Genomic DNA, 19,621 nt, shown 5'->3' on the forward strand with positions numbered 1-19,621 from the left:
GTGCCACAGTGCCTTATGGTAAATCAGCCCTGATAAAATATACTACCTTCTTTCATCTACTTTTTATAATAATGATTTAAAAAATGAAATTGCTTCCTACCTGCATACAAATCATTGCAGCGACTGAATATCTCCCAGAATAAGAGTCCCAAGGAATATACATCAGCTTGGGTAAGGGCCAGTTGCCACGACTTTAGATTGAGGGAGCCGTCAAGCATTTCTGGAGACATGTAGCGCAGCGTTCCTGTCTTTGACAAGCAAACGTTCATTGTCAATGGAAAATATGCCTTCATCATAATACTCTATAAGACATCCTGTATTGCTTTTATGTTACCATATTTAACACAGTGGAATCATGTGTCTTCATCATTCGGTGATCCCCCAGAACCACAGACAAGCCGAAGTCGGATATCACACAGGAAGAATCAGCCGTCATCAGAATATTTTCACTACTCAGATCTCGGTGAGCAATTGCAGGCTTGTATATGCCTGTCAATGAGCCAAAAGAGACAAATGGGAGGGTAAAGAGCTGCCATGCAGTCAAAGGTAAATACAGAGGTCAGATCATTGTTGGCCAGACTTTATGGTTGGCCTGGGCAGCTATTAGATGTCTAATACAAAGAAGCGATTGCTCACTCCCACACGGCACTTTGCCATTTAAATTGGTCCTCAGACAACCTTGTCAGCCAATAGGAAGCTATTAGATGTCTGCACAGCCTTCACCCAAATTCGTTGCCAAAACCTGCTTTGAAAAAAAAAATGAAACCTTTAGGTTGGTCTGCATGGATTTTCCCAGCTACAGTAAGTACTGTACTATTGGTTTTCTCAGAGATAAGTCCTTCTCCTCTCCCTCTTCTCTTCCCCTTCACCTAGATAAGAAGGTTATGTGGTCAAATTCATATATATATATATATATATATATATACATACATACATATAAATAGTGGCGTAGTGGTTAGCGCTCTCAACTTGCAGCGCTGGGTCCCCCGGTTCTAATCCCAGCCAGGTCAACATCTGCTAGGAGTTTGTATGTTCTCCCTGTGTCTGTGTGACTTTTTTTTTCCTCTGGGGGGGGGGGGGGGAGGGAATTTTGCCATTAACAGAAACAGGGCCATAGAAATACTTTGCTATGCAAATTTGCATGCAGATTATCCATTGGGAATTTGCCATTGTGGAAACGGGCCCTAAAAGATTTACTTTTGATTCATATGGCAGCCGCCGTTTTTTCCCTACTTGTACACACTTGCACTGGCAAATTGCTAAACCGCTCTCGCCGGCTGTGTCCTGCTTGTGCAGGGCCCACAGACTAGCACAGAGCCTCCTCTGACCATTACATCAAGGAGCGTCCCAGCTCCCGCTCCAGCCACCTGCGATCGGTGTGGAGCCAACAGCAGCTTCAGCCATTATGCACACTCTTCCCACCCACGATTGCCCAACAGTGCAGTTGCCTATAGAGGCATCACAGCACTCGGGCTAGGTGGAAAATATACCAGAGCAGCGGCCTGCCAGTACAGCTCTGAAGGAGGCTATCGCCTGCACGCCTTGTGGAGGAGGACTTCTGCCAAGACTTGGTCCCTGGTCCAAGTGGTACAAAGCCTTTGTATGGGACAGTCAGCCACAGATACAGGTGAGAATATTCCTTGGCTGGCTGGCCACTTTTATCAGATGGCAACCTGAGTGCATTCCCCCCCCCCCCCCCCTTCACCCATTATTTTTTTCACCCATCCCCCACATCCCACTGTCTACTGCAGATTACCTACCACCTACAGTGGCACCCAAGAGAGCAGTACCATCTGACGATAACTACACAGACTTGCAAAGTATTGTCAAGATCGCTTCCTCTGTCCAGCACAGGGGTTTAGGCTCCTTTCCTCTACACTTTAATGTCGAAGAGGCCTTTGGGTCTCCTCGGAAGGCCACAGAAGTATTCAGGTCTCTGAGTACTTCCGAACACGAGCGGCTCCCTACTGCACACGCTCTTCTTTCGGAAGTACTCAGAGACCTGAGTACTTCCAAGCAGACAAGGGGATGCAAAGAGGAACGAGAAGGCTCTAAGGGATCCAGAGCCTTCCCTCCTTTTAGATGAGTATCTAACATTTTTGTTTTACTATGTTACAGTTGTCCTTTAAGGAAGTTCCCACAGAAGAGTGCCCCTTCCATGTCCTCCCCTTCCTCTCTCCAGTAAGGCTAGCAGCATGTATGTAGAGTTCTTATCCCTTAACTGCAGTAGAGGATGACCTGGCTGAGAGCGGAGTTGCGGCGTGGTGGGATATAATGACTGCCAGGGGCTGGAGGAAGTCCCGGGTAAGTAGATATTTTTTTAGCTAGCCTAAACATTCCCTTTAAAGGCAGGTTTGTTCTACCCACCTGTCTTTAAAGTGGTTGCCATTACGGTAACCCGTGTTTGTGAGTATCAGGGCTGTGGAGTCGGAGTCGTGGAGTCGGAGTCGTGGAGTCGGGCAATTTTGGGTGCCTGGAGTCGGAGTCGGAGTCGGGAAAAAATGCACCGACTCCGACTCCTAATGAATTTGTAACTGTAATTAAAATATAAAATATGATAAAATGTTCTATTTCTCAGATAATAGTCATTAAAAATAATGTATATATACAGTAATAGCTGTGCTTAGTCCACAAAAATGAAATAAACCAATCAAAATTAGTTACTTGTGCTGCTTCAATAAAGCAGTCCCTGTATTTTTAAGGTCAGATATACATATCTGATTGTGACTGTATATATGATGCGTACACAGGAATCTCTTATATATACTAAATAACATCTATGCTGTAAGAATAAAGCGTGATGTGTAGCTGTGTCACTAATAGAGATGGTCAATGAGATGGAAATAATTCTGCACTGATGCTGATTTATGCAAATGTATGCACTCCCTTTGCTGATGAAATCAAATAATTTGATATGTTATTAAAATTTGGTTTGGTGACTACAAATTAAAGGGTACCTGAGACGGATGAAAAGTAAAGTTTTATACATACCTGGGGCTTCCTCCAGCCCCCTTCAGGCTAATCAGTCCCTCACTGTCCTCCACCACCCGGATCTTCTGCTATGAGTCCTGGTAATTCAGCCAGTCAGCGCAGTCCGGCCGCATGCCACTCCCACAGCCAGGAACATTCTGCACCTGCGCAATAGTGCTGCACAGGTGTAGTATGCTCCTAGCGGTGGAGTGTGTTCATGCGCACTACGCCAGACTGGCTCAAGTACCTGGACTCATAGCAGAAGATCCAGGTGGTGGAGGAGGACAACGAGGGACTGATTATCCTGAAGGCGGCTGGAGGAAGCCCCAGGTATGTATAAAACTTTAATTTCATCTGTCTCAGGTTTACTTTGTTACACAGTAGTACTATACTCTACATATGCACTCCTCACAGAGCTGCAGGGAATCCACTGAGAATGCTGTGCACATTGAACACAGAGGTGTTGTCTGTTTACAATCTCCTCATTCCCCTGCAGAGTACCTGCACATCATTCTTACATGTACCCACACTTACATTGCCTAGGGCCTGATAGATGTTCTTTGTTCCGGTTTGTACCTTTTACAAGTACTATTACTAAGGACTAGTTTTAGTCTAAAGGGAATAAATATAGTAGTCTACATATCCTTCTCACTTCAGTTGTCTTGTAAAATTCCTAAGCGTTGGCAGTTATGAGACGAATTTCATGTTACATACTTTTAATCAACAAAATTGTAATATGCAAATTAGAGGAGTCGGAGTCGTGGAGTCGGAGTCGGTGGAATCCTAAGCTGAGGAGTCGGAGTCGGAGTCGGTGGATTTTTGGACCGACTCCACAGCCCTGGTGAGTATTACTCTACTTTATGTCATTTGAAACCACCTTGATTTTTTACATGTACATTATACTGAGCCGCACAGTGGTGTAGTAGATTGCACTCTTGCTTTTCAGTGCAGCGTCCCTGGTTCGAATCCCAGCCAGGGCACTACCTGCACTGAGTTTGTATGTTCTCCTTGTGTCTGCAGGGGTCACCTCCAGGCACCCAGATTCCTTCCACATCCCAAAAACACACTGATAAGTTAACTGGCTTCACTTAAATCGGCCCTAGACTACAAGGGACATATGAATATGGTAGACATTAGATTGTGAGCTCCTCTGATGGACAGTTAGTGAAAGCGCTAAATAAATACTAAATAATATTGGGCTCTCATTTTTTTTCCTTTCTGGGATAAAAATAGCTCACCATACTGTACATAGACTCATTTTTAGGGTAAATTTCATAACTTATTATAACTAAATACCGATATGCTTGAATGCCTTCATGTTGCCAATGGATACATTTCTGTTTTACTTTGAACTGTTTATTTATATGAGCAGCAGTGGATTAAGCAACAACCAAAGCAGTCCACACACCATATGATCTGGTTGTACAGTCTTTGAGCAGTCTGTCCACTTCTCATGTCTAATAAGGGCCTGCTGTAACAATTTGCCCAAAGTTTCTTTTGAACCTCAGATCACACAGACGTAGTAATTTGTGCAATCAGATTAAATAAGCTTTAAAGAGAACCTGTACTGAGTAAAAATATTTAAAATAAACACATGAGGTAACTTCAAATGAACATTGCATAGTTACCTTGCCATCAGTTCCTCTCAGAAGCTCACCATTTTCTTCTGACAATGATCCCTTCCAGTTCTGACAATATTTTGTCAGATCTGAAATATATCAGTTGCTGTCAGTAAAATATCAGTTGCTGTCAGTTATAGCTGAGAGGAAAACTGATGTACCAGGCAATGTCCATGTTTCCCTATGGCTCAAGTGGGCAATGTTACAGTTTAACTGTGTGCTGACCAGAAAGCTGTTATGGGTAATGGCCATTTTCAAAATGGAGGACGGAAAATTCCCTTGATCACAGTGAACAAATAGGATGCGAAACAGGAGAAAGACACTGAGGAGTAGACGATATGGAAGGTAAGTATGACTTGTGTATACTTATTTTGACTTTTAATTTTCAGTTCAGGTTTTCTTTAAGGTGCCCATACATTACTTTATTTTCCACTGAGCGATTAAGCAATCGATTTTACTGGTGTTCAACAAAAGTATGGTCGATTGAAAGTCGATCGACTGGTGGCCCACACATTGCAAGCGAGATCCTATGTGATTCCTACTTGAATTGATCTGAATGACGTTGTGCCTCCATGCTCTGAAACCAAAAATCAATTCTGTGTCGACAGAACTCCTGTGAACAATAGCCGATTCCTTCACGATTGACTGATATGTTCCATCCTGCCCGAATGAGTAAATTGGCCAATTCAACTAGATATTGGCTATTTTCCATCAATGGAGCAGAGTCCCACTTCCCAGAGATTACTAGTTGTGCATACTGTTCCTGGGCATGTTCTGCTCTGTGGAGAGGGGAGGGGAAGGATGTGCGAGTGGCACCACAAAGTAGCGTTAAAGAGTAACTATAAGTCATAATATGCCCCCTCCCAAAAAAAACACAGTAAGTAGATAAATACTTGCTCTACTTACATAGCAGATGTATTGCACTTTCCACGGTTTGGATCTTAGTGATTTATCAAATTTAATAGTGGATAATCCTAGTCCTGGCAGTGGCCATCTCATGTCTTCGGCTAAAGATTGCCCCCCCCCCCCCCCCGCATCCCTCTCCTCCCTGTACTGATTTTGAGCACAGACTCACCTACTAATGGATCCAAGACCAAGCGCCGCCGTTCCCATCTAACCCCGGCGGTAGTGCAGAGAGGATAGAAGGAAACGGCAGCGTCTGGAACCATTATTAGGTGAATTCTGTGTGCCTCGCATTTATCCTTCCCCAATGTGCAGTGCGGGAAGGAGGGGGAATGCAGCTGGTGGCAGATGCGGCAGGAGTGTGGAGAGGAGGACATGACACTGAACAGGAGGGGGGCCGAGGACAGCGACAGGAGACAGCCTCTGTCCCCCTTGCCTGCGCGCTAGCAGCCACTGCGACCACCACAATGAAAGGGAGACCAGGCGGCCAATCAGAGGGGAGAGAGGTGAGTGACAGAGGCTTTAGGCAATCAGGCTGATTCAGCATGCCATGGCACTTCTCTTTTGCCTCTGTGTATGAAGTTAGAGCCTGGGGGCATGGGGAGAGAAAACCTATTTTGAAAAAAAAAGTCAGATTGGTTTTAAAGTTTTGAATTGCCTGGTTAGCATCCTTTTTCCCTATGTAACACCCTGCAATAGAGAATTGATTTTGTATTTTAAACCTAACAGTTACTCTTTAAGTCCTGATAAATATTTACAGGGATAACTAGCAACAATGGGAGACAATTTACTTGCATTAGATTTTCGTATGAAACAATCAGGATCAATCCTTTTGGCTAAGCTTTATTCACCAACAACCAACCACACTACAAAGCAACTACACATCTTGTTTCAATTTTATACTTTACCACAAGGTTTCATCAGAACAACAAAATTAAAATAATCCAAGAAAATAACACATGCTGACAGATGGGGAGTTTATCACTTGTTAGCAAAATGAAATAAGTGAAAGACACAAGATAACACTACATTTGTGTGGGTGAAGGATTTCACCATCAGCACTTTTTAGAACGGATGGAATTTGGATCTAAAGATTCTTTCACAGTCACAGCTGTGCTGCATGATACAGAATGACCTTGAAAGCAAGTTTGCCTGTGTTCAATGCATTTCCTTTCATTCTGAAGGTAAAATGAGAAAACAGAGCATAGTGCAAAGTACAGTAAATATAAATTCACTGCTTTTAATTTTCAGAGCTCTGGTATAAAAATACACTTTTCTAAAGTTGCTAATAGAAAAGCTAAATTGATCATCATAATATACTTGTATCCAGCCCCTTTCACACTGGCGCGGTGCGTTGGCCTGTTTTTACCGTAGGACAATGCTACACCAGTAAATTGATCATCATAATATACTTGTATTAGGCCCCGTTCACACTGGCACGGTATGTTGGCTTGTTTTTACCGGAGGCCAACGCTACACCAGTGAAAGTCTATAGGGCCTTTCACATTGACGTGTTGCGGCGGAAGTGACGTAATTACCGATGCAAGCGTATACCTACGTTACTGTTGACTTACACGGCAACGTCCCGCGTACCGGAAGTCATGTAAGTCTATGGTGATGCATAGATTTTTAAACATTCCCGAATGCGTTGCGGCGCGCATGCGCGGAAGCGTATTTAATCAATACACTTCTGCACAATTTGTTTCTTTTGCCACAGGAAGTGAGCGCTAGAGAGAATTACCACGTATTAACACGGAAATCCCCGAAGGCCATTTTTGGCATTACACTAACGCCAGTTAGCAGTGTGAAGCTGGCCACAGGGTTCAGCAGTAATCTTATCGTATAGGTCCACCACCACCATCCATCAAAATGTAAGCCTATCAAAAGAAATAAGACCCGAGTTATAATGTCTGTGCAATTTCTGTTGCCACCTTGGAATGACACCGGAGGCATAGATATGGAATGCTGAAGTGACAATAGTTGAAGTGACATTTTGATAGGTATTGGTGGTGGACTTAAGGTGCCCATACATCAGACGATGTATGAGCAGACCAAGTGACAGATTTCTCTGTGATCAAATCTGATCGGAGGGAGATCTGTTGCCTGCCTATACACCACAGGCTGATGCCCGAACAATTTCATGTTGAAATCGATCTGGAATCGGCCTTGTGACGCTGGCTCCATGCACCGTCCTTCGTGCATACAAGTGCCCCACATGGTTGCCGGTGTACACGTGGGTGCATGTGTGATGTTACTCCGGCAACCACGTGGGTTGCATGTATGGATCGGGCATGCACTTGGCAGCACTGATTTTCATCTGATCCTACCTAATAAAATGCAAGTGTCTCTGGGCCAGATTTATCAAAGCATTACCGACAGTTTTTTCTTCTAAAACTGTTCTAACCAGCAGAAGAACAGTTCTGCATCATAGTAAGAAACTTCCCAAAGCCTATGTAATAGCGGCAGTTTAGCACGGATTTCTAGAGCTACACGACAGTTAAGAAAAGTGCAAATCCATTCCTTAACTGCTGCAGATAAGAAGTGCTCATTAGCAGTTCTGCAGATAATGCAGGCTATTATTATGATTATTATTAAGTATTTATATAGCGGCGACATATTACGCAGCGCTGTACAGTGTATATATATATATATATATATCTAGTCACTAACTGTCCCTCAAAGGAGCTAATAATCCCTACCATTGCCATATGTCTATATTATGTAGTGTAAGTACTATAGTCTAGGGGCAATTTTTAGGGGGAGCCAATTAACTTATCCGTATGTTTTTGGAATGTGGGAGGAAACCGGAGTGCCCGGAGGAAACCCACGCAGACACGGAGAGAACATACAAACTCTTTGCAGATAGTGCCCTGGCTGGGATTCGAACCAGGGACCCAGCGCTGCAAGGCAAGAGCGCTAACCACTACGCCACCGTGCTGCCCACGCTAGGCTAGATGTGATTTGTGAAGGGCTCCTTCCCCCTCACTCAGAGCTTGCTGACAGCAGGTGTGTTGGTTACCTCAGCAACAGCAATTCCCCTCACACACTGCACTGTCTGAGAGACCTTCCTAGCTTCTATTCCTTACAGTTTAAGAAGTAATCTGCACTATCTAGTGCTTTCTTAGGATGCCTGAGACAGTTCTGCACTGTTTTCTAAAAACCTACTAATATTTTGTCTCAGACACTCTTGATAAATCTGGCCCTCTGTGTCCCGTGTCCCTGTGTGTTTTTGTTGTGCGCATGTGCAGGGAGCGACACAGAGACACAGGAGAGCTGGGAGAATGACGCGGCGGGGGGGAGGGCCAGGAGGGGCAAGTGTGTGTGCGCGCAGCAGGCGCGCGCGGCGGATCAGTGGTGACAGACCTAGTCCGTTTTTAAATGGGCTAAAGTCACTAGTTTGATAATAATTATCGAATCGGATGGTCGATTGGCCGCCAAGTCGCTACATGTACAGGTACTTCAATACTACAAGATTAGCGCTGAACCCTGAAAAACAGCTTTTTGACAATTCCCATCTGAGGACTTTTGCTTTGGCGGCTTTTCAGACATCTGAGCTCCCATGAGCACTTGCTACATAGGACTCAGAATGCCTAGGCGCTGGAGGAGATGTGGCTGAGGCTTGTTTAGTTTATAGGGAATTAGTGTATTATAACAAAAAAAAAGTATTTGGCTTGAGGAATGCCCTATAAACTATATGTAAGGGGCACAATTATGCAATAAGTAACAGTTTATCTCGGATCCACTTTAATTAACCTTTGTAGATAAAGCATTTACTAACTTTACTAACCTTCATGCCATATATTGGCATGGAGAAAAGCCAGCCCCTTGGCTAGAGAAATGGCCATCCGGCAAGCTGTGGCCCAATCAGTGGTTCGGCATGTCAAGTAATTCCGCATAGATCCCTGGTATAACAGTGTATTTATAAAAGGAAAAAGTAGGTAAACTTCAGTATGTTTTTCATTTAAAATAATAAAATATTTTACATGAGATTTGTGTGACAGTACATGAACAGTACTTTTTTGTCCAACTGGCTGTATTGTCGTTTATGATGGATAATTTAAAACATAGGCTACCCCTTTATCTTCCCAATGTTACAGTACTGTGACTGCCCAACTGTCTTTTTTTTGGAGAGACTTTTCCTCTTTTGGAAGTAAATCCACCTTCCGTCCCCCCATTGTCCCTTTATATGGCATGATATACAGATTTGTACAAATGAATATAATACAGAAATATAATGCATTCATCCACTAAATAAAGTGGATATATTTTGATGAATTATCACCTTTCTTACCTACAAATGCCTATATAATGTAAGATTAGTAATGAAAAAAGTGGCAGTGTGCTTTCGAAGATGAAACTACTTATACTGATAGGGCACCTGACTGGAAGTGTGATGAAGGGGTGACTGGAGGTGTGAAGGGCGTGTCATTTTCCTGAATATGTTTGCATTAAAATGTTTGCGTCCTTCTTTCTAGACCAATCACTATCTGCATCAGGGCAGCAGGCAGTGATGACATTTTGCACACTCCCCCCTCTAAGATTTTCTTGCAAATAATAATAAAAAAACATAAAGCATCAGTCTGTAAACATGTAGACTTAAAGGGAACCTGAAATTAGTATAATACGGAGGCTGCCATCTTCATTTTCTAATAAACAGTTGCTTGACGTCTGTGCTGATGCTCTGCCTCTAATACTGTTAAAAGGAAACCGGAGCTGTTCAGAAACACATACTTACTTTACAAGAGGAAAGCCTCTGGATCGTAATGAGGCTTCCCACAGCGTCCTCTGGTCCTCCGTTGCCATGTATGACTCATGCAGGTGCAGTATAGCTGCTCTTGTGCTTGAACAGGAGCACAGCCTCAATCAGACTACCAATAAGCCCTTGTTGGTAATCTTTGGAGGGTTCGCGAGCGAAAACAGGGGACCAGAGGACATTATGGGAAGCCTCATTAGGATCCAGAGGCTTTCCTCTTGTTATGCAAGTATGTAGTTTTGTACCCGAGCTTAGGTTCGGGTACACTTTAAGTCACTGGCCCAGAATGAAGATGTAGATCAGATGCTTTGACTCTGGTCTGACTCCACAAGGTGTAGCAGGTGTGTGACTCAAAAACAACTAAGGTTAAAAGCTGAGCATGACAACCAGGCAATTGGCATTGTTTATAAGGGAATTAAGATGGCCGCCTCTATATTCGCGTCACTTTAGGTTCCCTTTAAAACATTACTACTGACTAAACATCATTAGACTTGTCCTATATGTGAGCCAGTAACGTACTTCAGGATAATGCGGTAGGACTAGGAGTTGGTGATGCTCCAGTACTTCTGCAGTACCAGATCCAGCAGCTAGAAGGCACATCACATTTTCATGCTGAAGAGGCACGAGGAGGCTGAGAATCTTCCACTCCTGGCTATACAGGTTCTTCAGAGGTGGTGGAAAGCATTTTATGATGACAATCTTCCCTTCCAATTTACCAAACCACAGATGTGCTCCCAAGCCATCATCTCGTAGTGCCTAGGTGTAAATATTCAAGTCGCAATCATTTATAATACAATAGTGGTTAGTGAGGAAGCACCACTCAAAAATGCATATAAACTCAAGAAACCTTGCAGCAAGGCACCTCTAACCACTAGTCAACACAAATGCATTTGCGTTTGTGTTGCGTAGCTATGATTGTGTTTGCAGTGAGTTGTTTGCCACAAGGATTTTCCAAATGTAACTTTTTATTGGTACTTGTTAGAAGACAATTACAACATATGCTTTATATTGTACCAGTAGAATTTCCTTTACATCAAACATTCTGTGAAAAATACAAATAAAGTAGAACATTGCGTTGCATATTGTATCCACAATATAACATTGTTGCTAAATAGCTAAACTTTTACACATAGCTAAAAAGGCATATCTAACTGGTACGATATTTTAATCTCTCACAGAGGTGGTGATATAAGGCCATTTGTGGAAGGTTACCACTGGGATTCGATGCTGGACATACACGGCTCGATTTTGCCACTCGATGCTCCTGCCCGATCGATTCCCCGCTCGATTCCGCAGGGGATTCTCTTATCTTCTGCTCGTTTCTTATCTTTTTGCATTGTCCTTAATGCGGAATCGAGCGGCGAAACGATCGGGCGGGAGATCGGGCATGTCGGGAATTATCTATCGAGCCATCTCAATGGCTCAGAATCGAGCCCTCGTATTCCCAGCATGATGTTCCTCTTCCTATTCAAAGTTATCTGAGTGTAAGCATTTTTGCAATAATAAATTCTGTTATAGTTAAAAGCTAAATTAAACTGTAAATACAACATATTTGTTTATATTAAATTCCTTTAGCTCCCCCTTGGATTTTGTTACACATTTATTCATATTAATTCTGTCACTGTTATTACCGATTCTGTACTTTGTACTGATTCTGTATTTTGTACTAAATCTGTATTTTGGTTATTGGTATATATATCATTATCAGTATTATTGTACCCCATGTTTGTTTCTTACTTTGTACAGTGCCACAGGTTATGTTGGAGCTTTGTAGATCAATAATAATAATGGTGTTCAATGTTAACCTATACACTTACTGTAGAAAAAACACCCTCCCATGTAACTTTTGAACCAGAGCAGGATCATCCACCAGACAACCTAGGCTGGTGCTTGGGGCCTGGTTGGTGTCAAGGGGCCCACCTGCCACCTTTTCTGACCTGTCTCCACTTCAGTTTACCAAAAAGACCACAAGGGGGCCCCAATCTACTACCTTGCATTATATCTTAATCCGTTTCTGTTTTGATCCCAGGGGTGTGACCAAGCTAGAGACAATACACAGAACATGTGGATTGCACTTTTCTCCAAAGTCACTCAAAATTGAGTGACTACTGCATAAGGTAGGCCATCTTTTTATATTCTGCTATATATATATTTTATGATAAGGTCTTATAGAGCTTTTGCTTTCTTTTTTAATATACTTTGGCACACAATCCATTGTCTGAGTACCTCTAGAGCGCCTCCTACCTCTCTTCCTCTACTATTAAATGTGATCTGGATGAGAAGTGTAGCTTCTTACCTTCTCAGAAGGACAAACCATGAATAATGGAAAATAAATATTTATTCATTCATGCACAAGACAACGTGTTTCATGGGTCCTTGCCTGCATCTTCAGATCAATACAAGAGCCTATATACAGTGGGATGTGAAAGTTTGGGCAACCTTGTTAATCGTTCATCATGATTTTCCTGTATAAATCGTTGGTTGTTTCAATAAAAAATGTCATTTAAGTATACCATATTGGACACACACAGTGATATTGGAGAAGTGAAATTATTTTTTTTTTTGGATTTGCAGAAAGTGTGCAATAATTGTTTAAATAAAATTAGGCAGGTGCATAAATTTGGGCACTGTTGTCATTTCCATCATGCTGTGGGGCTGTGTGGCCAGTGCAGGGACTGGGAATCTTGTCAAAGTTGAGGGACGCATGGATTCCACTCAGTATCAGCAGATTCTGGAGACCAATGTCCAGGAATCCGTGACAAAGCTGAAGCTGTGCCAGGGCTGGATGTTTCAACAACGACCCTAAACACTGCTCAATCCACTAAGGCATTCATGCAGAGGAACAAGTACAATGTTCTGGACTGGCTATTTCAGTCCCCAGACCTGAATATAATAGAAAATCTATGGTGTGAGTTAAAGAGAGCTGTCCATGCTCGGAAGCCATCAAACCTGAATGAACTAGAGATGTTTTGTAAAGAGGAATGGTCCAAAATACCTTCAACCAGAATCCAGACTCTCATTGGAACCTACAGGAAGCGTTTAGAGGCTGTCATTTCTGCAAAAGGAGGATCTACTAAATATTGATTTCATTCCTTTTTTGTGGCGCCCAAATTTATGCACCTGCATCATTTTGTTTAAACAATTATTGCGCACTTTCTGTAAATCCAATAAACTTAATTTCACTTCTCAAATATCACTGTGTGTGTCTCCTATATGATATATTTAACTGACATTTTTTTTATCGTGACAGCCAACGATTTATACAGGAAAATCATGACTATTAACAGCGTTGCCCAAACTTTTGCATCCGTGTGTGTGTGCGCGTGCGTGCGTGCGCGCGCGCGCGCGTGTGTGTGTGTGTGTGTGTATATATATATATATATATATATATATATATATATGTTTTTATTATAGGCACTTATAGCGACCTGAAGAAGCGGGCAAGGACCCGTGAAAAGTGTTGTCTTGTGCATGAATGAATACATATTTACTGTCCATTACTCAAGGTTTGTCCTTCTTAGAATGTAAGGAGCTACACTTCTCATCCACCACACATTTAGTAGTAATACACCAATAAAGTGGATCCGAGATGAAAAACTAACTATAACAAGTAACTTGTCTATATACCTTATCTGAACTTTAGATAGTTTACACAGCATATCTAGCTGCAAACAGCTTCAAAAGTTTATGATTGTTTATTTCTGTGATACAATGAGGGCAGCCATGTTCTGTTTGTCACATTGTCACAGGCTGAGGGCTGGAGATGCTATCAGCTTGCCTGTGTGTAAATTCAGTCCCCTCTCCTCCTCCCACTGCCTCTGAAATCAATGGCTAGTAACCTCCTCCTCCTCCTGCCCAGACTGAGCTCCCGTAAGCCCTTGCTACAGTGCCAAGGCACAAAAGGAGCTGTGGGCGAGGCTTGTTTAGTTTATAGGGAATTAGAGTATAAAAAAACAACAAAAAAAGTATTTGGCTTGATGAATGCCCTATAAACTATATGAAAGAAACACAATTATGCAATGAGTAAAAGTTTATCTCGGATCCACTTTAAGGGCGCCTCCACCAGTAAATTTAGCATAGCCCATAACCAAAAAGGTTCCCAGTTACGAGGACCTGTGTGTCCTCAGAACTTTATCAGGAGAGAAACCGGCCAGCGCCTGCGCCTAAAGACCTGCGATACCGAGCAGGGACGGTTATTTTCCTGCTAGCACAGACGGTGGTTGCAAGTTGCTGCAACACACCTGTAACGATTGGTGTCAGCATACAGAGAGAATCTGATTATTGATGATCTGCAGAATCATCAACAATACAGATGTATACTTGATTATGGATGATCTGCAGAATCACCAATAATACAAGTATGGCTAACCTCTGGACACCTAATGAAGTATAAGTGTTAAGTGTAACTGAAGGCTATCTCCCGAGAGGTGGGAGATACGGGCAGCTCGGCCAGGAACCACCTGAGGGGCAGGTGGCCCTAGACTGTGCAGCGACTATCCCCTTGAGAGAGGAGATAGAGGTAATCTGGCAGCCAGTGATTCCCTGGTAACTGGAAATCAGACTGTACTGCAGCCAGGGGGCTCCAATGGGAGAGAGGCCCCTGGCTGTACTGTAGGAAGGACTCTCTGATGAGCAAGAGGTCCTTGCAGCTAACTGACACTTGGTGGAATAGTGTCACGGGTAGTACAGACAGACTGAACACTCACGGGATGAGTGACAGCCAGAAGGGTCGGGCAGGCCAGGTCGGCAACACCCGAGCAAATAGTCATAACAGGTATAAATCACAATCCTAGTCTGGGGTGTGAGGACCTTGGTCTCGACACCCAGGACCTAGTCTAAAGAATAACACAGTATCCTATGCTTGGGTGTGAGGTCCTTGGTCACAACACCCTGGAACTGGCCTAAAGTATAACACAGTAATGACACAGTAATCCTAAGCTTGGGTGTGAGGTCCGTGGTCACAACACCCTGGAACTGGTCTAAAGTATAACACAGTAATGACACAGTAATCCTAAGCTTGGGTGTGAGGTCCGTGGTCACAACACCCTGGAACTGGTCTAAAGTATAACACAGCAATGACACAGTAATCCTAAGCTTGGGTGTGAGGTCCGTGGTCACAACACCCTGGAACTGGTCTAAAGTATAACACAGCAATGACAATAGCGTAATCTGGCTAAGAGTGAATTCCCAGGTCCACCTGGTTCTAAAACACTGTAGGATCTGACTGAGGTCTGAGTGCTCACACGTAAGTATTCGCAACGGCAGACAACCAGCAACTGACAAGCAAGATCTATATATACTTGCAGTGCTGTGCAGCTCCGCCCGAGCCACTCAGCCAATCCAGAGTCCAGCTGGGATCAGCTGATCGGCCTGATCAGCTGATTCCCCTTCTGCTGGTATAAATGTCCTGTCGCCTGGCACGCGCACGCGTAGCTCTCCATCTGTGTGAACTAGAAGGTCCATCCAAGCCAGACGTGTGTCGCTGCGCGGAAACCGCCGGTCTGAACACGGAGATAGCCGCCCTGTCACTAGACAACGCGGCGACATCTCCGCTGTTCATTACAGTACCCCCCCCTGAGGAGTGGACTCCGGACACTTCCTACCCGGCTTCCCAGGATGTGAGTCATGAAATTCTTTCTTTAATACTTCCGCACGCAAGCGACAATCCGGCACCCAAGCTCTTTCCTCCACACCATAACCTTTCCAGAGGACCAGATACTGCACAGAACCTTGCACTAAGCGAGAGTCCAGAATCTTTTCGATCTCATATTCAGGTTGGTTATCAACGACCACAGGGGGGGGGGGGTGAGGAATCCACGTGCACTGCCGGCTTCAACAGAGACATATGGAATGATCTCACACCTCTCATACTGGCTGGGAGATCAATCGCATAAGTGACATTATTGATCTTTCTGATCACGGGGAATGGTCCTATGAATCTAGGTTTCAGTTTGGGTGACGGTTGCTTCAAGGCCAAATGCCGAGTGGACACCCATACCATGTCCCCTGGGGAAAACTTCCACTTTACAGACCATCTCTCATCTGCCTGTTTTATCTGCGGTAGAATGGTCTTAGTCTCAAAACCCCTATATAGAGCGTCTGCTTTGGAATTTTTACTTCCTGGTATATGCGTAAGAGGTGACAGTGAGGGACAGAACCCGTCAGAAAAATCCGCACACTGCACTGCCACTCCTCCGACCTGTATCTTGGTAGTACCAACAGCAACTCTCCCCAAACAATGCCGATGACAATGGGCAGACCATTTCAGTAGCTGTCCTGAAGCCCAGTCAATCTGCGGAGAGTGGAGTTGTAACCAGGGCATACCAAGAACCACAGTAGAGTTTACCATTGGCAGGACCAGGAACTGTAATTTCTCTTCATGAAACGCCCCTAAACAACATGACAACAAAGGGGTTTGGAAAAGAGGTTGACTACTCTGCAACGGAGAGTCATCCACTGCAGTGACCAGAATCTGCCGGTCTAGTGGGAACAAGGGTATCCCCAATTTTTTTACGAAATCGTAATCTATGAAATTCGCTGCAGAACCGGAGTCTACAAAGGCTTCTGCGGAACTAGTCCGACCCTCCCATGTAATAGAGCAGGGAAGGAGCAGACGATTATTGTTTAGAGATAAAGACCGCTCGCCTATGGTATTGACTAACCCCAGGCGGCAGCATTCTCCTGGCCCTTTAGCACCATATAGACCGCGTTTTCTTGGCCTTCTGCGACTCTTTTTCACTTGACTCAGACCTGAATATCCGATTTGCATCGGCTCGTCTGGGGGTGATGAAGGTCAAGAAGAGTCGTATGAGACAGACCTTATAGCATTCCTACCACGAATCTGTTTCTGGTAGGGCAAACGGCGATCTATCTGCACGGCCAAAGAAATTGCCTCGTCTACAGATTTGGGTTCAGGATGTCCTATCATCACGTCATGGATTGCATCCGACAATCCTGCCAAAAAACAGTCTAATAAAGCATATGCTCCCCATCTAGCCGAGACAGCCCACTTCCTAAACTCAGCGGCGTAAACCTCAACCGATTTACGACCCTGCCTGAGCATCTTGAGCTTCTTTTCAGCAGTGGAAGAAATATCCGAGTCATCGTATATAATTGCCATGGCCTTAAAAAATTCCTGAACTGATGATAACGCCTCATGCTCTGCATGTAGGCTATATGCCCATGTTTGGGAATCACCCGACAGCAGGGTCTTTATAAATGTTACCCTTTGGGACTCAGTTACGGACAAGGTAGGCCTCAACTCAAAATAAGACAGTACCCGATCTCTGAAATTCCGAAAGTCAGATCTATGGTGAGAAAACTTTTCAGGTACGGACATACGAATGTCCGTGACTGGAGGGGATCACACTGAATTTATAGCTAATTGAAGTTCCTGAATAGCTGGTTGATCTGAGTCTGTTGGTTCATAATTACCCCGGAAAGATTGTTTACCGCGGTGGTCAGGACTTCAACATGACTATATAGTGCGTCCATAGTGTTTTCGGTCTGCCGTTCTGTAACGATTGGAGTCAGCACACAGAGAGAATCTGATTATTGATGATCTGCAGAATCATCAACAATACAGATGTATACTTGATTATGGATGATCTGCAGAATCACCAATAATACAAGTATGGCTAACCTCTGGACACCTAATGAAGTATAAGTGTTAAGTGTAACTGAAAGCTATCTCCCGAGAGGCGGGAGATACGGGCAGCTCGGCCAGGAACCACCTGAGGGGCAGGTGGCCCTGGACTGTGCAGCGACTATCCCCTTGAGAGAGGAGATAGAGGTAATCTGGCAGCCAGTGATTCCCTGGTAACTGGAAATCAGACTGTACTGCAGCCAGGGGGCTCCAATGGGAGAGAGGCCCCTGGCTGTACTGTAGGAAGGACTCTCTGATGAGCAAGAGGTCCTTGCAGCTAACTGACACTTGGTGGAATAGTGTCACGGGTAGTACAGACAGACTGAACACTCAAGGGATGAGTGACAGCCAGAAGGGTCGGGCAGGCCAGGTCGGCAACACCCGAGCAAATGGTCATAAAAGGTATAAATCACAATCCTAGTCTGGGGTGTGAGGACCTTGGTCTCGACACCCAGGACCTAGTCTAAAGAATAACACAGTATCCTATGCTTGGGTGTGAGGTCCTTGGTCACAACACCCTGGAACTGGTCTAAAGTATAACACAGTAATGACACAGTCACCCTAAGCTTGGGTGTGAGGTCCTTGGTCACAACACCCTGGAACTGGTCTAAAGTATAACACAGCAATGACAATAGCGTAATCTGGCTAAGTGTGAATTCCCAGTAGAGATGGGCCGAACGGTTCGCCGGCGAACGGTTCCATGCGAACTTTGGGGGTTCGCGTTCGCCTGCATCAGGCGAACTTTTGCGGAAGTTCGATTCGCCCCATAATGCTGTATTGAGCAAAATTTTTAGCCTCCATTTCACTGTCAGCAGACATGTTATTGTCAAACACACTGCTTTCAGTGCTAGAGAACCCGCCCACCCTCCCTTCAAGCTAGGTCCTTTATACCATTTGACTTAGTTGTCTGGCTACACTAATTAGTTATGGGACAGCTGCTACACACTCTGCTAGGGAGATTTTAATTGGCCACCCTCCACCCTCCACCCTCCACCTCCTACCGGAGGGACTCTTCTGCCAGGGAATTATACTATTTTAAAAACCAGTATACATCATACCATAGCTGGGAATACATACATGAGTATACATCATACCATAGCTGGGGATACATACATGAGTATACATCATACCATAGCTGGGAATCGAACCCAGATCTCACTGTGTGGTGGGCATGTCACCCTAAGCACTGTACCACTACAGAAGTAAGTGAAGCTAGCCTAAAATTTAACATTTATGCTCAATGCAATAGAACCATTAGGTTGCTTAAAGGAGAACTGTAGTGAGAGGTATATGGAGGCTGCCATATTGATTTCCTTTTAAGCTATACCAGTTGCCTGGCAGCCCTGCTGATCTATTTGGCTGCAGTAATAATAATAATCCCAACATTTGTATAGTGCTTTTCTCCTGTCGGACTCAAAGCGCTCAAGAGCTGCAAGCCACAGGGACGCGCTCAAGAGGCCACCCTGCAGTGTTAGGGAGTCTTGCCTTGAACTCCTTACTGAATAGGTACTTGACCTAGCCAGGATTCAAACCCTGGTCTCCCATGTCAAAGGCAGAGCCCTTAACCAGTACACTATCCAGCCACTGTAGTGTGAATCACACCAGAAACAAGCATGCAGCTAATCTTGTCAGATCTTACAAAAATGTCAAACACCAGATCTGCTGCATGCTTGTTCAGGGTCTAGGGCTAAAAGTATTGGAGGCAGAGGATCTGCAGGATAGCCAGGTAAC

The 19,621-nt window shown here is 44.2% G+C and overlaps 1 protein-coding gene across 1 annotated transcript in view; it reads right to left on the bottom strand.

The window, feature by feature from the left end:
• AMHR2 (anti-Mullerian hormone receptor type 2) overlaps window positions 1-19,621 on the bottom strand; it is a 58,796-nt gene that overhangs the window by 9,699 nt on the left and 29,476 nt on the right. The window contains exons 7-10 of the mRNA XM_068265921.1: window positions 10,765-11,001; window positions 9,280-9,394; window positions 335-489; window positions 101-248 (exon numbers count right to left, since the gene is read on the bottom strand). Coding sequence (XP_068122022.1) covers window positions 101-248; window positions 335-489; window positions 9,280-9,394; window positions 10,765-11,001 — 655 coding nt within the window. The remainder of the gene's footprint in view (window positions 1-100; window positions 249-334; window positions 490-9,279; window positions 9,395-10,764; window positions 11,002-19,621) is intronic.

Source organism: Hyperolius riggenbachi, chromosome 2 (assembly GCF_040937935.1).
Source record: "Hyperolius riggenbachi isolate aHypRig1 chromosome 2, aHypRig1.pri, whole genome shotgun sequence".
NCBI lineage: Eukaryota > Metazoa > Chordata > Amphibia > Anura > Hyperoliidae > Hyperolius > Hyperolius riggenbachi.